The sequence below is a fragment of the Micropterus dolomieu genome, unplaced genomic scaffold (genome assembly GCF_021292245.1).
Source record: "Micropterus dolomieu isolate WLL.071019.BEF.003 ecotype Adirondacks unplaced genomic scaffold, ASM2129224v1 contig_14132, whole genome shotgun sequence".
In the NCBI taxonomy this organism is placed as follows: Eukaryota; Metazoa; Chordata; class Actinopteri; order Centrarchiformes; family Centrarchidae; genus Micropterus; species Micropterus dolomieu.
The window spans coordinates 869-16,596 of record NW_025743118.1 but is presented as its reverse complement, the minus strand read 5'-3'; the positions used below and the strand labels follow the sequence as shown (position 1 = coordinate 16,596).

Below are 15,728 nucleotides of genomic sequence, written 5' to 3'. Positions count from 1 at the left end.
CATGTCTTTAAGAGGTCCTCTGGACGACACTCAATCTAAATCTAGCGTAAAGGCAATCAAGCACAGACAGGTACATGTTGTAAAACAATAAAAGACATGACCCCCTGGAAACATCACATACATTTACCCAGTACCTGATAAACCAGAGGCCCTCAGTGAGTAACATTAATTACATGACTGTGTTTGGAGATGGTACTCATGGAATTCCCATTACACTCCATTTTTAGACAGATTACCCTGTGTCTTTTCATCTTCACTGTGTAGCAGGTTACTCGGCTTTCCACAGTCCTTGCCACTTTCTTCTCTGACTGATTTCACCCCATCTGTCAGATCTTCTGAACTGGTCTCAACAGGCTTCTGACACACTGTGGCGTTGAAGTGGAAGAAAAGTAAAATATTCAGTAATAATCTGTATCAATATCACTAAGAACAACATTTTAATGATTTAATCCCTGAAAAGTCTCCATGTCAACATACAGTATACTTCCCAGTAATGTATACTTAGAAAACAATAACTATAGGCCTATACTGTATTGCATATGACATCAGTGCATTTTGCATGCATGTATGTAATGTATGTACAAAATAGACTTGCTGTTGGTCTTTTTATGTAAAATCCTGGAATGCGTGCTGTCTCCATTTATAGACAGATTACCCTGTGTCTTTTCATGTCTACTGTCAGGTGCCGGCTCGTGGTAAATGCGACATAGGTGGTTGCCTAGGGCACAAAATGTCAGGGGTCGCCGCAAGAGAAGGTTTATGCATCTGCGCGAATCATCTCAGCTTTTTGCAATGCAAGAAAAACAGTATCTGGGTTGACAGTTTATGAGGGGACACATACTAGGATAGCTTTGGTCTCCCAATTGATGCTATGATGTGGAGGTTAACAAGGCTATGTGGATACTGATCACAATTCTTCATTATTCATTATTGGCTGCTGAACTTTTTAAACAATTCTTGAGGATTATGGAGTGATGAGCCCAACCCCTGCGGTTGTGTTTTTAGAATTAGGCATGAGGGGGGCGCCAATTTCAAATCTCTCCTAGGGCTCCAACACTGTCAGGGCCGGCCCTGTCCACTTTTTTCTCTGACTGATTTCACCCCGTCTGTCAGATCTCCTGAACTGGTCTCAACAGGCTTCTGACACACTGTGGCGTTGAAGTGGAAGAAAAGTAAAATATTCAGTAATAATCTGTATCAATATCACTAAGAACAACATTTTAATGATTTAATCCCTGCAAAGTCTCCATGTCAACATACAGTATACTTCCCAGTAATGTAGACTTGGAAAAAAATAACTATAGGCCTATACTGTATTGCATATGACACATCAGTGCATTTTGCATGCATGTATGTAATGTATGTATAAAATAAATTACATAGAGCCAATTGAAAGTGGTAATTTGTGTAACCTACTGCAATAGATATACACTGATTCACCACATGGCGCAGACAGGAAGTCACATGTTTTTCTTTTTACCTCTTTGTTTCTGCTTCTCTGCCTTTATCTCCTCATCCAGTCCTTGTTTATGGGAGTTTAGCAACATTTATTCAACACCTGCTTTAGTTTTCTTCACATTATCAGACTTGCTGTTGGTGTTTTTATGTAAAATACTGGAATGCGTGCTGTCTCCATTTTTAGACAGATTACCCTGTGTCTTTTCATCTTCACTGTGTAGCAGGTTACTCGGCTTTCCACAGTCCTTGCCACTTTCTTCTCTGACTGATTTCACTCCGTCTGTCAGATCTTCTGAACTGGTCTCAACAGGCTTCTGACACACTGTGGCGTTGAAGTGGAAGAAAAGTAAAATATTCAGTAATAATCTGTATCAATATTACGAAGAACAACATTTTAATGATTTAATCCCTAAAAAGTCTCCATGTCAACATACAGTATACTTCCCAGTAATGTATACTTAGAAAACAATAACTATAGGCCTATACTGTATTGCATATGACATCAGTGCATTTTGCATGCATGTATGTAATGTATGTACAAAATAGACTTGCTGTTGGTCTTTTTATGTAAAATCCTGGAATGCGTGCTGTCTCCATTTATAGACAGATTACCCTGTGTCTTTTCATGTCTACTGTCAGGTGCCGGCTCGTGGTAAATGCGACATAGGTGGTTGCCTAGGGCACAAAATGTCAGGGGTCGCCGCAAGAGAAGGTTTATGCATCTGTGCGAATCATCTCAGCTTTTTGCAATGCAAGAAAAACAGTATCTGGGTTGACAGTTTATGAGGGGACACATACTAGGATAGCTTTGGTCTCCCAATTGATGCTATGATGTGGAGGTTAACAATGGTCTCCCAATTGATGCTATGATGTGGAGGTTAACAAGGCTATGTGGATACTGATCACAATTCTTCATTATTCATTATTGGCTGCTGAACTTTTTAAACAATTCTTGAGGATTATGGAGTGATGAGCCCAACCCCTGCGGTTGTGTTTTTAGAATTAGGCATGAGGGGGGCGCCAATTTCAAATCTCTCCTAGGGCTCCAACACTGTCAGGGCCGGCCCTGTCCACTTTTTTCTCTGACTGAGTTCACCTCACCTGTCAGATCTCCAGAATTTTCTCCAGGCTTCTGACACCCTGTGACTTTGAAGTAAAAGAAAGATATAATCAGTCAAGATCAGTATTAGTTAATCATAATATTTATAATATTGTTATTTATTCGTTACTAGCCATGCAAGCAGCATGGTTGGATGGTCAGTCTATCACTTCCATACTGAAACATCTATTGGATGAATTGCCATGGAGTTTGGTAAAGACACCCATAGAGATCCGTGATTTTCTGAGTTTTCCTCTGGTGCCACAAGCAGGTCATATGTTTCACTTATCTAGCAAAACATCTCAACATCTATTTGATGAATTTGCATAAAATTCCATAAATGTTGTACAGATATTCATGATTCCAGCTTACTTGTATCATCCTGCTTTTGCAATGTGTTGTCCGTCAGATCTTTTGTCTGGGTCTCATGGGACATCTTAGACTCTGAGGCTTTGAGGTGAGGAACACATTATATATTTGGCAATGGTCAGTTAATATTACAATCATATTTAAAAATATTTCTCTATGTATTTTATGTTTTTACCTCTGTACAGGAGCAAATATGCAACCTTTGACCTGGTGAACAATAATTTTGAAGTCATTGTTTGCATAGAACAACAAGAAAGGAAATATATACCGTCAATATACTTCTGGATAGATAAAGTAATATATCTCAGATTATTGACAAAATTCAATGAAATGGATTTTGACAAACATACTTGTAAGTCCCGGTTTCTGAAAATGGTTGTTCTTCAACCTGCATCATTCAACAGAAACAAACCAAACAGTGTCAACAAATTTTAGGTTAATGTTTGATCTTTCTGTTGTTATGTTTAATGGAACAGATGAAGTAAGATCTCTCTCACCTTGTTGACACGATCATCATTAAACTCATACCAGGTTTTGTCCTTGTTGGACAGGATGGTGGCTGTGTAATGTCCACCTCTTAGACTGCCCATGTGATTCACCATCCCGTACAGTTTGTACGTCTTGTTCTACAGAGAAGAGCACAGTCAAGTAAAGTATTAAAAGATGTTTTAAAAACTTTAAAAAATTATAAAAATAATTTTCCTTGCCTTTATTTGTAATTCACATGGCACAGCCACACAGCAGTCGGATTTGACATGGGACATGGTGTTGTAGTCAAAGTCAAATCTCTTGAGGAGCAGAATCAAAATCTGAGGAGATTTCACCATCTCACATCCCTGAATAACACAAGAATGTTAAACACTAAATCTGATCTCAGAACTACAAACTAACAGGTAATGTTTTCATTTGATTCCAGTATAAAAGTTAGCCTGCCTACAGTTTATGTTTTGTTATTAAGGTCAAAACTCACAGTTTTTGCCCCTCTTTTCTTTTTACATTCATTGCAGTACACCTTGTCGTCTCCACTGAATGATTTTGACTCAAACATTGTTTTGAAGCTGCTTTTCTGTGAAAAAACAAATTTAGTAAATTACATTAGCTGCTCACATCACATAACAATACTGGACTAGCACTCTGAACTTTGGCTGCTTACCACACTGTTGACTGTATCGTCGGTATCTTTCAGTGACAGTGGAAGAGTCCAGAATGGATTTGTTTCTTCATTGATGCTGTGGCCTTTGGAGCATTTTGTTGTGTACGTCAGCTCTCCTTGGAAAACCTTGATTTAAAAATATAAATTACAACACAACATTCAGATTACTTGATTTGATTTTGAAAAGCATGAAGTGCGAGAGCAGTCACCCTATGGATTTAAATAATCTGTAAATAACACTGTCCTCACCTCAGAGACCTGTTGGCTGGTCTTACATAAAATCATCTCCAGGCAATCAGCAGCATCACGTTGTTCAGAAACTGCAAAAGGATACATTAAATTCACTCTACACTCAACAAAAATATGCCACACCTTTCAGCTGGATGGATTCTCTTGGCAAAGGAGAAGTGTTCACTATCACAGATTTTAACAAATCTGATACATAATTTGAATGGAATAAGCCTTTTGTGTGCATAGACGACTTCTCCAAAAACAAAAGCGGTTATATTTTTGTTGAGTGTCATATATAAATTTCATCTAAGCATCTTACTTAATATGTGGCTTTTTTATATATTGCCCCTTGCTATTTGAAATTTTTTTTCTTATTTATTACTGTCCATTTTTACCATCTGCAATCCCAAATGTTGCTGTGATAGCTTCTGTTCCACATGTCTTTTCCTTCAAGTCTTTGAAGATGTTTCTCAGCTGATCTGCATGTAATTCTGAATCCAACCTTCAGGAAGAAAGTAGTTTCTCAGTGAATAGTGACTGTTTACTGCCTGGTAATATGCTCACTGGTGGAGTTTTCTAAGTTTAAAACACAAATGAATCACTTTATTATACAATTCCTGTGAATGTTTTATTCACATTTAAAATACTCTCCTTGTACTTATATTTGCTACAGATGAAAGATGTTTCAAACCTGTCGTGGATCTCTGTTGTATGGAAGAGAACTTGTAGGACACTGTTAAGGTAACATGTACCTCCCTGATTACGCAGGCCATAATGAAGTCTCTGAGGCTGAGTCACTTAAAAGAAATAATAACACAGTATCATTACACCATCTCCTTTGATTTGGGAATTATTCTTTATCCTTGTAGAAAAAACATTTATTTTCCATGCCATATGTAGGCTTATCAATGTGCTTCCTTATAGACACACACTGATTCTGTTCATATATGGTACTTACACCTTCATAACAATATTACATTTCCCAAATTTAAGGATATTTACCAAATATGCAAGTATGCATATACAGGTTGTGTAGGAAATATGTGAGTCTCTGGTATATTATTATAATATTAGAACAAAACCATCAACCAATGTGCTTTGTCTTATATTCTGGTTTTAACTCACCAGTTACATCTCAAAGAATACAGTAATTCTAGATTGTTCCATATATGTTGTTCTTGCAGCAGATGCACTGGCTGATGTCCAACAAATTAAATTATTGTCATGATTGAACAACTGGTCGTTTATTGAGCTAAACCACAATTATGATCATGAATCAAACTTTAAAAAAATGTTCCAATAATTAACTTTATTTAGGGAATTTATTTAGCATGAAACATGTGAGGACCCCATTGAAACTGAAGGAATTATTAGGGCGTGAGCATGAAACATGTGAGGACCCCATTGAAACTGAAGGAATTATTAGGGCCAGAGCATGAAACATGTGAGGACCCCATTGAAACTGAAGGAATTATTAGGGCCCGAGCATGAAACACGCGAGGACCCCATTGAAACTGAAGGAATTATTAGGGCGTGAGCATGAAACATGTGAGGACCCCATTGAAACTGAAGGAATTATTAGGGCCAGAGCATGAAACATGTGAGGACCCCATTGAAACTGAAGGAATTATTAGGGCCCGAGCATGAAACACGCGAGGACCCCATTGAAACTGAAGGAATTATTAGGGCGCGAGCACGAAACACGCGAGGACCCCATTGAAACTGAAGGAATTATTAGGGACCGAGCATGAAACACGCGAGGACCCCATTGAAACTGAAGGAATTATTAGGGCGTGAGCATGAAGCATGTGAGGACCCCATTGAAACTGAAGGAATTATTAGGGCCCGACCATGAAACACGTGAGGACCCCATTGAAACTGAAGGAATTATTAGGGCCTGAACATGAAACACGCGAGGACCCCATTGAAACTGAAGGAATTCTTTTTTTTTGGAGAGACCTCATTTACATAGCCAATGGGTCCTATTGTTTAGCTGTACAATGCCATTGGCTACTAAATGTAATTATAGGTCTGGCTATAAGGCCATGAACTCATACAACCGGCAAACTTTCCTGAAAGAACATCTCCTTGTTTCGTCGGACTGGATATATCAACAATAAAGTAAAATCCCTAAAATATTTTTTGTGATTGTTAGAATGTCTTATTAGAGTTATTGTGAAATACATGCATCAAGTTCAGCTTGTTATGTCTAAGTTTGCAACATTAGGTGAGAATGGTAATCAAAATACCATGTGCACCTTGCACATTACATGGAGACACATTGCACTTCTCAAATGTTCTCATATAGGATAAATGCTTACAGAAATACAACGTATTTGATGATTCACTATTTCTAAATGTGTTGTTATAATTTTAGATCAGATTTGTATTGTTCTAAATGAATAAATTATTTGTGCTTGGAGTATTTTAAGTTCTTTCAGTACCAGTATTTGAAATTGTTCCTGTATGTTAGCAGTAAAATGTAATTTACTGTTTCTCTGGGCTTAGTTTGTTTGCCCATTTATCTGATTGTTTTAAAAGGCAGACTAATGTTTTAAGTGCTTTGGAGGATGGTTGTTCAAGGACACGGCAATTGTTCTGAAATGTGCAGGGTTGCATGCATGGTGCATTGTTCAGGGATTGGTGTGAATGTTTGGGAATGTAGGGATGTAAGCAGTCCGGGGGTTTGCATAATCCTTTTATAATGTTAATTAGAGTGCACATTAGGCAAGCCAGACAGGATTGTGTGACGTCAGTAGAATGTTTTACTCAAAAATGCTTCATTTGCATTGACATTATTTTTACTTGAACTACTCTAAATCTTGCACCTATTAAATCCATTTTAGAGTGACACCAGCAAGTTTTTTACTACAGTGTGCTGTGATGCCATTGTTGCTGTCCAAAGTAGAGAGAGTGATGTTGAGACGGTATCATATTCCAGTGATTTGAGTGTCGAGAAGGTGGTTGAAAATGTTGATGAAGAGGACAAAGAGAATCAGACACTCACTGACTGTCCAGCTGCTGTTGCTGAGGACATCGAGCCAACCAAACCAAGCCATCCAACTTAGGCAACTATGCCCCCCGGGGCAAGTATCACTTTCTGAAATAGGATTTCTCTGGTCCATATGTCAGCAGTGGTGCTGATGCTGAACAGGAGACCGTTTCAAGAGCAACTAGCATCCTCTCTCATCCTGTTTAGAATTCATTTCTGCTGTTTACCATATTTAACATATCAGTGTTTATAATGTTTTTAATGTAGTTTTGACATTGCAATAGATTCCTTTCTAATCTAATTCAATACAAACACAGCTGTCAACACACCAAGGAGAGGGTGGCCATCTTCAGCCACTGGGAGCTCTTTGACATCCATAACAGTGACACCTCAGAGACCTGTGACTGCTCAGAAGAGACCATCCTCAGGTAATGGGGGTCCATCGAATGGGGTCCCAGCCAAGAGGTCATGTGAACCCCCAGTGGAGATCAGGTTTTCATTCTGTTTTGTATATAACATTTAAAACAGTTTTTTTTAACAAGTTCTGATTCATAGTGTAGTGTACCAACAGTGTGGATTTGTGCAGTTTATATCAAATAAATTTGGACTACTCCAAATTCTTTCTCTCTCCCTGGGAGAAAGAAAGGGAGAGGGTGAGACATCAACTCAACAGACAGCTGAAGAGACCCCAAGGGAAAAGGTGAAAGGTTCGCTCTCCCTAAGTGCTGTTTCTGGGCAGTTCGACCATAAAACTTGCCACCTCTGATGCAGCAGCCGAGATAACACTTGGTGCCTGACTGTTAAAATGACAAAGAAACTAACCAGAGATTACAACAGGCTATCGGAACTCTTCTTAAGAGAGGGCAGGAAACCCCAAACTGCACCCCACCCGTCACCATGACAACTGACCTTGCTCTTTGTTTAATTACCTCACATCAAAGGATATTCTCCTTTTTTACAGCCAGATGTAAATTTGAGGAACTCCAGGACACAGGAGGACAGCTCTAAATTCCTTTGTGTGAACAGAGTACTGTCTCCTCAAAAACACAAAGCATTACCTTGTTTAATTAATTCTTTTACTTACTTGATTAGGTCTCTCCACTCCATTTGAGTAGTTATGTTACCATGTTGTTAATATTTGTTGCTCAAAAGAATCTAAATAAGTTAATTTTTGCAGTGTTTTAATTTTCAGCAAGGTTAATGACATTCCTTCATTTTATGTGTAATCAATGCTTTGTTCCCAACACTTTGACACTTCCTTTTAGAAAGGATATGATAAAGAAATGTCATAGTATCCTACACTATTACTTTTCCAGCTTGAATTTAATGTTAACTAACCAAATTCTCCAGCTTCTGAGCAAAGATTGTTTTAGGGTTAATCCAAGCTATCGTCATGTAACCTGAGCTCCCCCAAGTGGACAAAATAAGTATTACATGCCATCGTCTGAAATGCCGTTTAATGTTTAAATGTCACTCTGAAATTTACCTGTTAATAATCTAATGTCATTCGTGTATTTTGCTTATATTCTCTAAGAACGTGTAAAGCCAATATGTCCAGGAAGCTAGTTAAGTTCTTCTCCTCTGATGTGATTCCTGTGAAATGCTAACCTTGTAAGGTCTAACTACTGACAATTGTTTTCCTTGTGTCAAATGCTAAGAGTTCGACCTGGCGCAGCAAGGCCTTTTGTTCAGACCCAGCCACACACGCGAAGCGCTGTGACCTCAGCTTTCCCTCGTTTCAGCAACTTTAATTGCGTTTTATTGTCTTTTGTTTTGGTTAAAAGTTATCAATCCGTTAAATTACACTAGTTTAATTCAAGAACGACCAAGTTCTTTTTAAGCTTCCTTCGTCAAGCTAACTTACACGGCTCCCACTGAGGTCAGACCCCACAACGTGGTCTCGCCAGCGGTAACAAAGGACACCTGAAAGAACAGCCTAATTGCCAGACTGAGGACGGTCAACACTGGAGTGCTTTTCTTCATTCAGACACGGAGAACCCCGGAAGATTCCCTAGCAGAAAGCCAGAAATCGGGCAGCCAGCATGGGACCCTTGCAACAGGCCAAAGCAGGCAAAACAAGGCATTCTGTGATCAGTGATGTCCCATAGTTGTTAATAGATTATCTTTTAAACTCTTAAAACTCATAGCTTGCTTTCATTAGTTCTCTTTTGCCTGTATGAGTCATATTCTCCCACAATAGACCTCCACATTCTCATTGTTTAGCCATTGTTTATTTCTTTGTATGAAGTTTTATATCACCTTAGTTAATAAATTTCACTGTAATCAAAAAGGAATTGTGTGTATATTGCCTGTTTCCAAGTCTCTATCATGACAATTTACACCTTTGATATGAGGCTGACTGATTTTTTTTTTAAGATAATTGAGCGATTGTTAACTAACTGATCACTAGTGAATAATTGTATAATTATCAACCATACCCAGAGGTCCGGAGACTCTGGGCGGATTGGATCTCCGGTGGTGCCCCGCGAAACGAGAGCTTTGTGAATTAATATTTTCTGAATATTAAAATTCATAATTTGGTATTATTTCTCATAAATTTATTAGATCAATGTAGTCATGCTACAAAAGAAATATATGACTATTGGGGATTAGTATTCCTGATATTTACTCTTTTAGTGCTATGTAAGCAATTCCCTAAAAACTTGCTAAAACATAAAAAAAATCTAAAATCCCTCAAAAACTCACAAAATGCACAAAATTCAAGTGTGGCGAATAATTTACGTGTCATGTGGATTTTGCGCATGGGCGTGGAAAAATGGCTCGCTACCGCTCCCTGCATTTTTGTGGCGGATGTATCGTGTCCAGACCTACAAAAAAGCCTCTGAGAGAGATGCTTTGTACTTTAACAAACTCCTCCTAGGCAATTCGCGCAATTGATTGCAAATGTTTGCTGTGCAGTCTAAACCCATTGACAATTAAAAGTTGTACAAACGGTGATGTCTGTGAAGGTTCTCAGTCATCCAGGTCATAGTTCTCCAAAGAAGGTTAAAGTCAAGGCAACTAGACATTGGTTGAAAATACTAGAAGATGTTTCATCTCTCATCCAAGAGACAGTTCTGAAATGACTGGTAGGGAAAATCAGGTATTTTACCTCTGTGGGATCATTTGCCAGGATCATCGATATCGCTGGTTCATTAGTGCTCCTGGCTGTGGTACCGACAGTTGTTAGAACCACCCATGGCCAAGTCTGAACAACCATTGTTGGTGTCTTCACCATGAGGTAACTCATTGGCCTCGTGTCCTGCCCCTGGAGCCGGGGCCTGGGGTTTCATGGGGCCCATTGTCTAGGGGCAAGATGGCTGGTGTTGTCGGGGTGGGTTTTGGCCTTCTTCCTTGGGGGTGGCTGCCTGGGGTGACTGGGCCCCTGTCCGGGTACTGGACTGGCCTCGTGTTGACGGGGCTTGGGGGCTGGCTGGGCTGAGGGTCTGTTAAAGCGTTGTTACTCCCTGGCGGTGGGGAGCTTCCTGGCACGGCTCTCCGCTGTTCTCCTTCGGAGCGGATGCAGCTCTCTCTGGGACATGTGGTCTGGGGTCCTTTGCAGGTTGGGTGGGTAGCAGGGTGCCCTGGCTACTGGGGGTGGGGGTTGCGAGTTGATCCGGTTGCGGTTCGGAGGGCTGTGATGGGATTGTAGAGAAATTGTCGAAGCATCGTGATGCGTTGTTTTTTTTCTGTGCAGGGTCTCTGGATGGCTGCTGGGGATTTAATTTGTGCATTGAAGTCTGGGGGAGGCATTTCCTGGTTGGCTTGGAGGGGCCAGTTTGCATCCCTGGTTTGCCAGTTTGCTTCGTTGGCCTCAGATCCATGCTCCCCCATTTCTCGGCCAGTTGTCAGACTCCTCTGAAGACTGACATATAAAGTTGTTTGTTGGGATGTGGGGCGGAGCTGCGCTCCGTTTATTTCTGGACTTGCCCGGAGTTCTTGGCCCTTGACGGGTGGGTGGGTTGGTGGTGACATGCAGCTGAGCTGGTTGATTGTGCCTCGTTGCTGGTTTGGCTGGCGTTGCAAGGCAGCTGCGGATGTTGGCTGGCGGCCTTCACTTTTGCGGCTGTTGGGGGAATGGCGTACTTTTATTGGCAGGAGCACGGTGGCCTGCACGGCACGTTTGCTGCGGGGCAGGTACGTGCTGCAGGTGTTTTTCCCCGCTGGCTTTTGGCATCATGTTCTGCCACTCGCTCTCTCTCGTTTGCACGGCCTCGTGTGAGGGATACGTGAGGGTGCTGCTGTGTTTGAGCGGTGTGTGGGTTGAGGTCATCATTTGCGCATTGATGTTGATGATATGTGGTGTTTTGGTTGTTTGTCCGCGCCGGGGAGGACCGGCCGCGGGGGGAGCGCTGGTTGTGTGCACGCTGAGGTCGGTCCGTGTGCCGCTGTTCCGCAGGTTCCGCCTTTTGCGTTCAATTGGCATTGCGTTGTGGATTTGCATTTGGATGGTTGTTTCTTTTGCCTTGTGTTGGTTGGGTCGGGGTCATCTGCATTTGTGTCGCATCTGGGATACTTTTTTTATTCTCCCACCCCTATTGGCTACTGGGGTTCTTGCCTGTCTGGCGCTGGGGTCTGTGCGGCACGATTTTGGTGTCCCACTCTCACTAAAAACTACATTCTGTAACAGGCTTATGCACACACACATATACATACATACACACACACACACACACAAACACACACACATTCACCCACACATACACAGACACATACAGTCTCACATATAGACAGATACAAACAAATTTAGGTTAGGTAGAATTATTCTTGATGAATTTCTTTCAGTTACTTATTTAAATTAATTGTTATTCTAAATCATGGCTGTGCTGTGTTGTTTCTTGTTTTTATTTCTCTCTCAGTTGTCTTCCTATGTCTGCTGTTTATTTCTGCTGTTCGGCTGGCTGTCTTTTTGTTTTTGTTTTTTTTTGTTTTGTTTGGTGTTGATTTTTCTATGCCCCAAGCCCCCCTCCCCGTTCTCTTGTAGGTTTTGTTGCTTTCTGCAATTGGTGTTTTCCTCTGCTATTTCCTGTTGTCCCCATCCCCCATCCCTGTTCTCTTGCAGGTGTTGTCCTTTCTCTTTGCTCTCTGTTTGTGCAGTGTTTGTACCCCCCCATACCCATGTCTGCCCCCCTGTCCGGCCTGGAGACAAATCAATACATAATTAAATAAAAAATAAAATAAACAAAGGAGTATTTTAATACTCTCTTGTTAAAGTAAAATCTGTCTGGCACAATATGGTATTCAGCTCATCATTCTCTATACCAGACTGCTAGGCAGGACAGGTTAAAAAAAAAAAAAAAATAGTGCTGGGTAACGATTAAAAAATGTCATCACAATTAATCGCATGCTTTTCTGCTTAATCTAATTGTTATGCGCAAAATTCAATAACGAATTATAAAGTAGTGTATTGTTCACTTTTAATTTAAATGTCCTGCTATATACTCAATAACATATGGTTTGCAAACACTTTAAAAAAATAAGGTGCTGTTTTCCCAGCAGTATTCCCTTTACACAGTAGCAATAAAATATTTCTTGTAAATCTCAACTTAAACATTAATGTAATCATATCAAATAAAACCAAAGCTATTTGCCACTGCCAGGGCATTACCTTTTAGCCTATTAATGTCGCCACTTTTGAGTTTAGTATCTGTCTTATACTATGTTGGGTTTTGGGGGTCTGTCTTGTCTGTCGTCTAGTGTAAGGGTAAACCTTGTCATGTCTGTTACCCCAGTTATCCCTCTGCATGTCTGTCTCTGTTTTCCCCTGCTCTCTCCCTACCTGTGCCTCATTAGCCTCATATCTTTAACCTGTGTTGCTCCCTCCCTGCTCATTAGTCCCTGTGTGTATATATACCTGGTGTCTCTGTCTTGTCTTTGTCAGGTCATTGTATGTTTTCACCCTGTGTAGCAGTGTGTTTTGTGTCGTCAGCCTCACTCGTCGTGTCTCCCTGTTTCCCTGCCGTTATTGGATTTTGTATTTTGTATTTCTGTTGGACAGCCCTTGTTTTTGGACTCAGTCTATGAGCCACTCTACTCACAAAACCTTGACAATTAAGTTGCCATCACAGTCCAGAGCCACAGTAATTTAGCAACCGCTCAAGATAGCCTATCTAAATCTGTTTTCTTGTTTTGTTTTTTTTCTGAATGGGTATCAGCTGAAAGGAGCAGCATAAACAGTCTGTCCAGGCCAGCCCGCTGCGGAAGCTATAGTGTCTTGACCTTTTTGTAGGCGACGTGCAGCACAAATCAAATGAGAGACTGATCTTTGCTGTTTGTGAGTTTCCAGGATCTATTTCTGAACCATTAAATGTTTATACATGAAAAAGTTATTGCCTGTGAATTTCAATGTCAATCTAATAATCGCACCAGCTGTACTTGTATAAAATGTTAGATATTTTAATTTATAACAACATATTTTATTGAATCTCCATATGTTTTTTGTGTAAATCTTAGTTTGTAAAGTAATTAGTAACAGATAAATGAAGTGAACTAAAAAGTACAACATCTTCCTCTGAGATGTAGTGGAGTAAAAGTACAATGTGGCATGAAAAGAAAATACTCAAGTAAAGTAAAAGTACATCAAATTTATACGTAAGCACAATACTTGTGTAAATGGTTACTGGCAAAAAGTGCACCGCCAAAAAAAAAAGTCAGGATACTGGCACTGCAAAATGTCACCATGTCACGACATTAAAACCAGCAAGGCAGCTGCAGTTATCTGTGTCCGGCAATCTGCTGCACAATATTGGAACCACCTTTTGACTGATCTCGCGGCATTTGCAGCAACAAATGTCTCCCCCTCAATACCTCCGTAAGACAAATGAGAAAGGCCTTCTGTCTTTGCTTGAGTTAATTGGTTAATGTAACCGAATGTCTGGTTCGTTTGCAAGAACTTTGTGTCTTGTTTTTGGATTACTCTTTGTTCACTTATGCACTTGTTTTTTCGGGAGTTTTGTTTATTCCCTGGCTGCCTGCCTCCTTCACCCATTAAGTTTCATGTACTTGGTTAAGTGTCATTGCTAGTTCCCCTTCGAGGGAACTCGGACTGCCAGTTACCTGCCCTCTGAGGGAGGGGCCTTTGGGGAGGCTCCAGCTGGTCGTGCGCTTCCTCCGTGGAGCCCGGAAGATGAGACCCGTGACTCGCTCCAGGATTCCCACCTGGGACCTGGCAGTGGTTCTCAAAGCGTTGGCGGAGGCCCCCTTAGAACCCCTGCAGCCAAGCACCTGACCCTTACGATAGCCTTTCTCCCAGCTATCACCTCTCTGAGGAGGGTGGGGAATCTCCAGGCACTCACAGTGTCTCCTCAATGCCTGGAGTTTGCCCCGGGGAAGGTCGAGGCTGTCCTGCACCCCTTACCAGGCTACATCCCTAAGGTGCCGTCCAGTATGGCAGGGTCTACAGTGCTGCAGGCGTTTCATCCCCCACCTCATGTGATGGCGGAGGACGGGAGACTTCATCTGCTCTGCCCTGTCAGAGCATTGAGTAATTACACTCTGAGGTCCTCCCGGTGGAGGAAAGCAGACCAGTTGCTGGTGTGTTTTGGGTCCCCTAAGGCTGGGCTCCCCGCTTCTAAACACACCATCAGCAACTGGATAGTTCAGGCTATTTCCCTGGCCTATCAGGTGCGCAGTTTTCCTTCACCCATGGCCGTGAGGGCCCACTCTACTGGAGGCATGTTGGCCTCTAGGGCCCTCCTCTCAGGGGCTTCTCTTCGGGATGTGTGTGATGCAGCTGGCTGGGCCACTCCGCACACGTTTATCCGGTTTTACAGTCTGGACCTTCCTTCTGCGCCCGGCACCCGAGCGCTCTCCTCTTAGTTGTGCCTATGGGTTACATGCGTGGAATAGTGGGTATCTCGTTCCCATAGTGTCCTCACCGACGCAGTTCGAGTTCCCTCGAAGGGGAACTTCTCGTGTTAGGTATGTAACCCTTGTTCCCCTCGAAGGGGAAAGAGACACTGCGTCGGTCGGCCATGCCTCGCCCCGCCTGGAGCGCCTTGCTTCATAGCAAAGAGCTGGTTTGTCCTGTGTGCCGGCGTGCTTTATACGCCTCCAGTTACGCGTCCCACGCTATCGTTCGAGCAACGGCAGTAGGATTGGAGTAGTTTCATTCATAATTCAGCCCTGCCACGCCTAGAGGCGTTCCCATAGTGTCGTTCCCCTTCTCGGGGAACAAGGGTTATATACGTAACACGAGACGTTTCCAACTTACCCAGTTGACATTTTCACACCCAGTGCCCACAGTGTTTAAATTGCCCATGGGAGTGTTGGTCTTAAAATTAGGTGTAATCAGACAAATAGTTGGCGCATTGCTAACTTAAGGCAGCAGAAAGCTATTGCGCCGTTGACCAAAAAAGACCCAGGTCTAAAGTTAATGACGCAGCATTTCACTCTTTTTTATTTAAGAATTTTAAGAGGGATGGTGT

At 41.6% G+C, this 15,728-nt stretch overlaps 1 protein-coding gene across 1 annotated transcript; it reads right to left on the bottom strand.

Annotated features, from left to right (window-relative positions):
• Positions 1-236: 236 nt before the first annotated feature.
• Positions 237-5,019, bottom strand: LOC123966736 (ubiquitin carboxyl-terminal hydrolase 47-like; the record flags this gene model as incomplete). The annotated part of the gene is made up of 12 exons (XM_046042862.1): positions 5,002-5,019; positions 4,706-4,812; positions 4,329-4,399; positions 4,080-4,205; positions 3,897-3,992; positions 3,634-3,762; positions 3,424-3,552; positions 3,277-3,314; positions 3,102-3,133; positions 2,930-3,007; positions 1,652-1,780; positions 237-365 (listed from the first exon to the last, which is right to left on the bottom strand). Coding segments are annotated over exons 3-12 (922 nt in total), but the record flags the coding sequence as incomplete, so codon positions are not given.
• Positions 5,020-15,728: the final 10,709 nt, after the last annotated feature.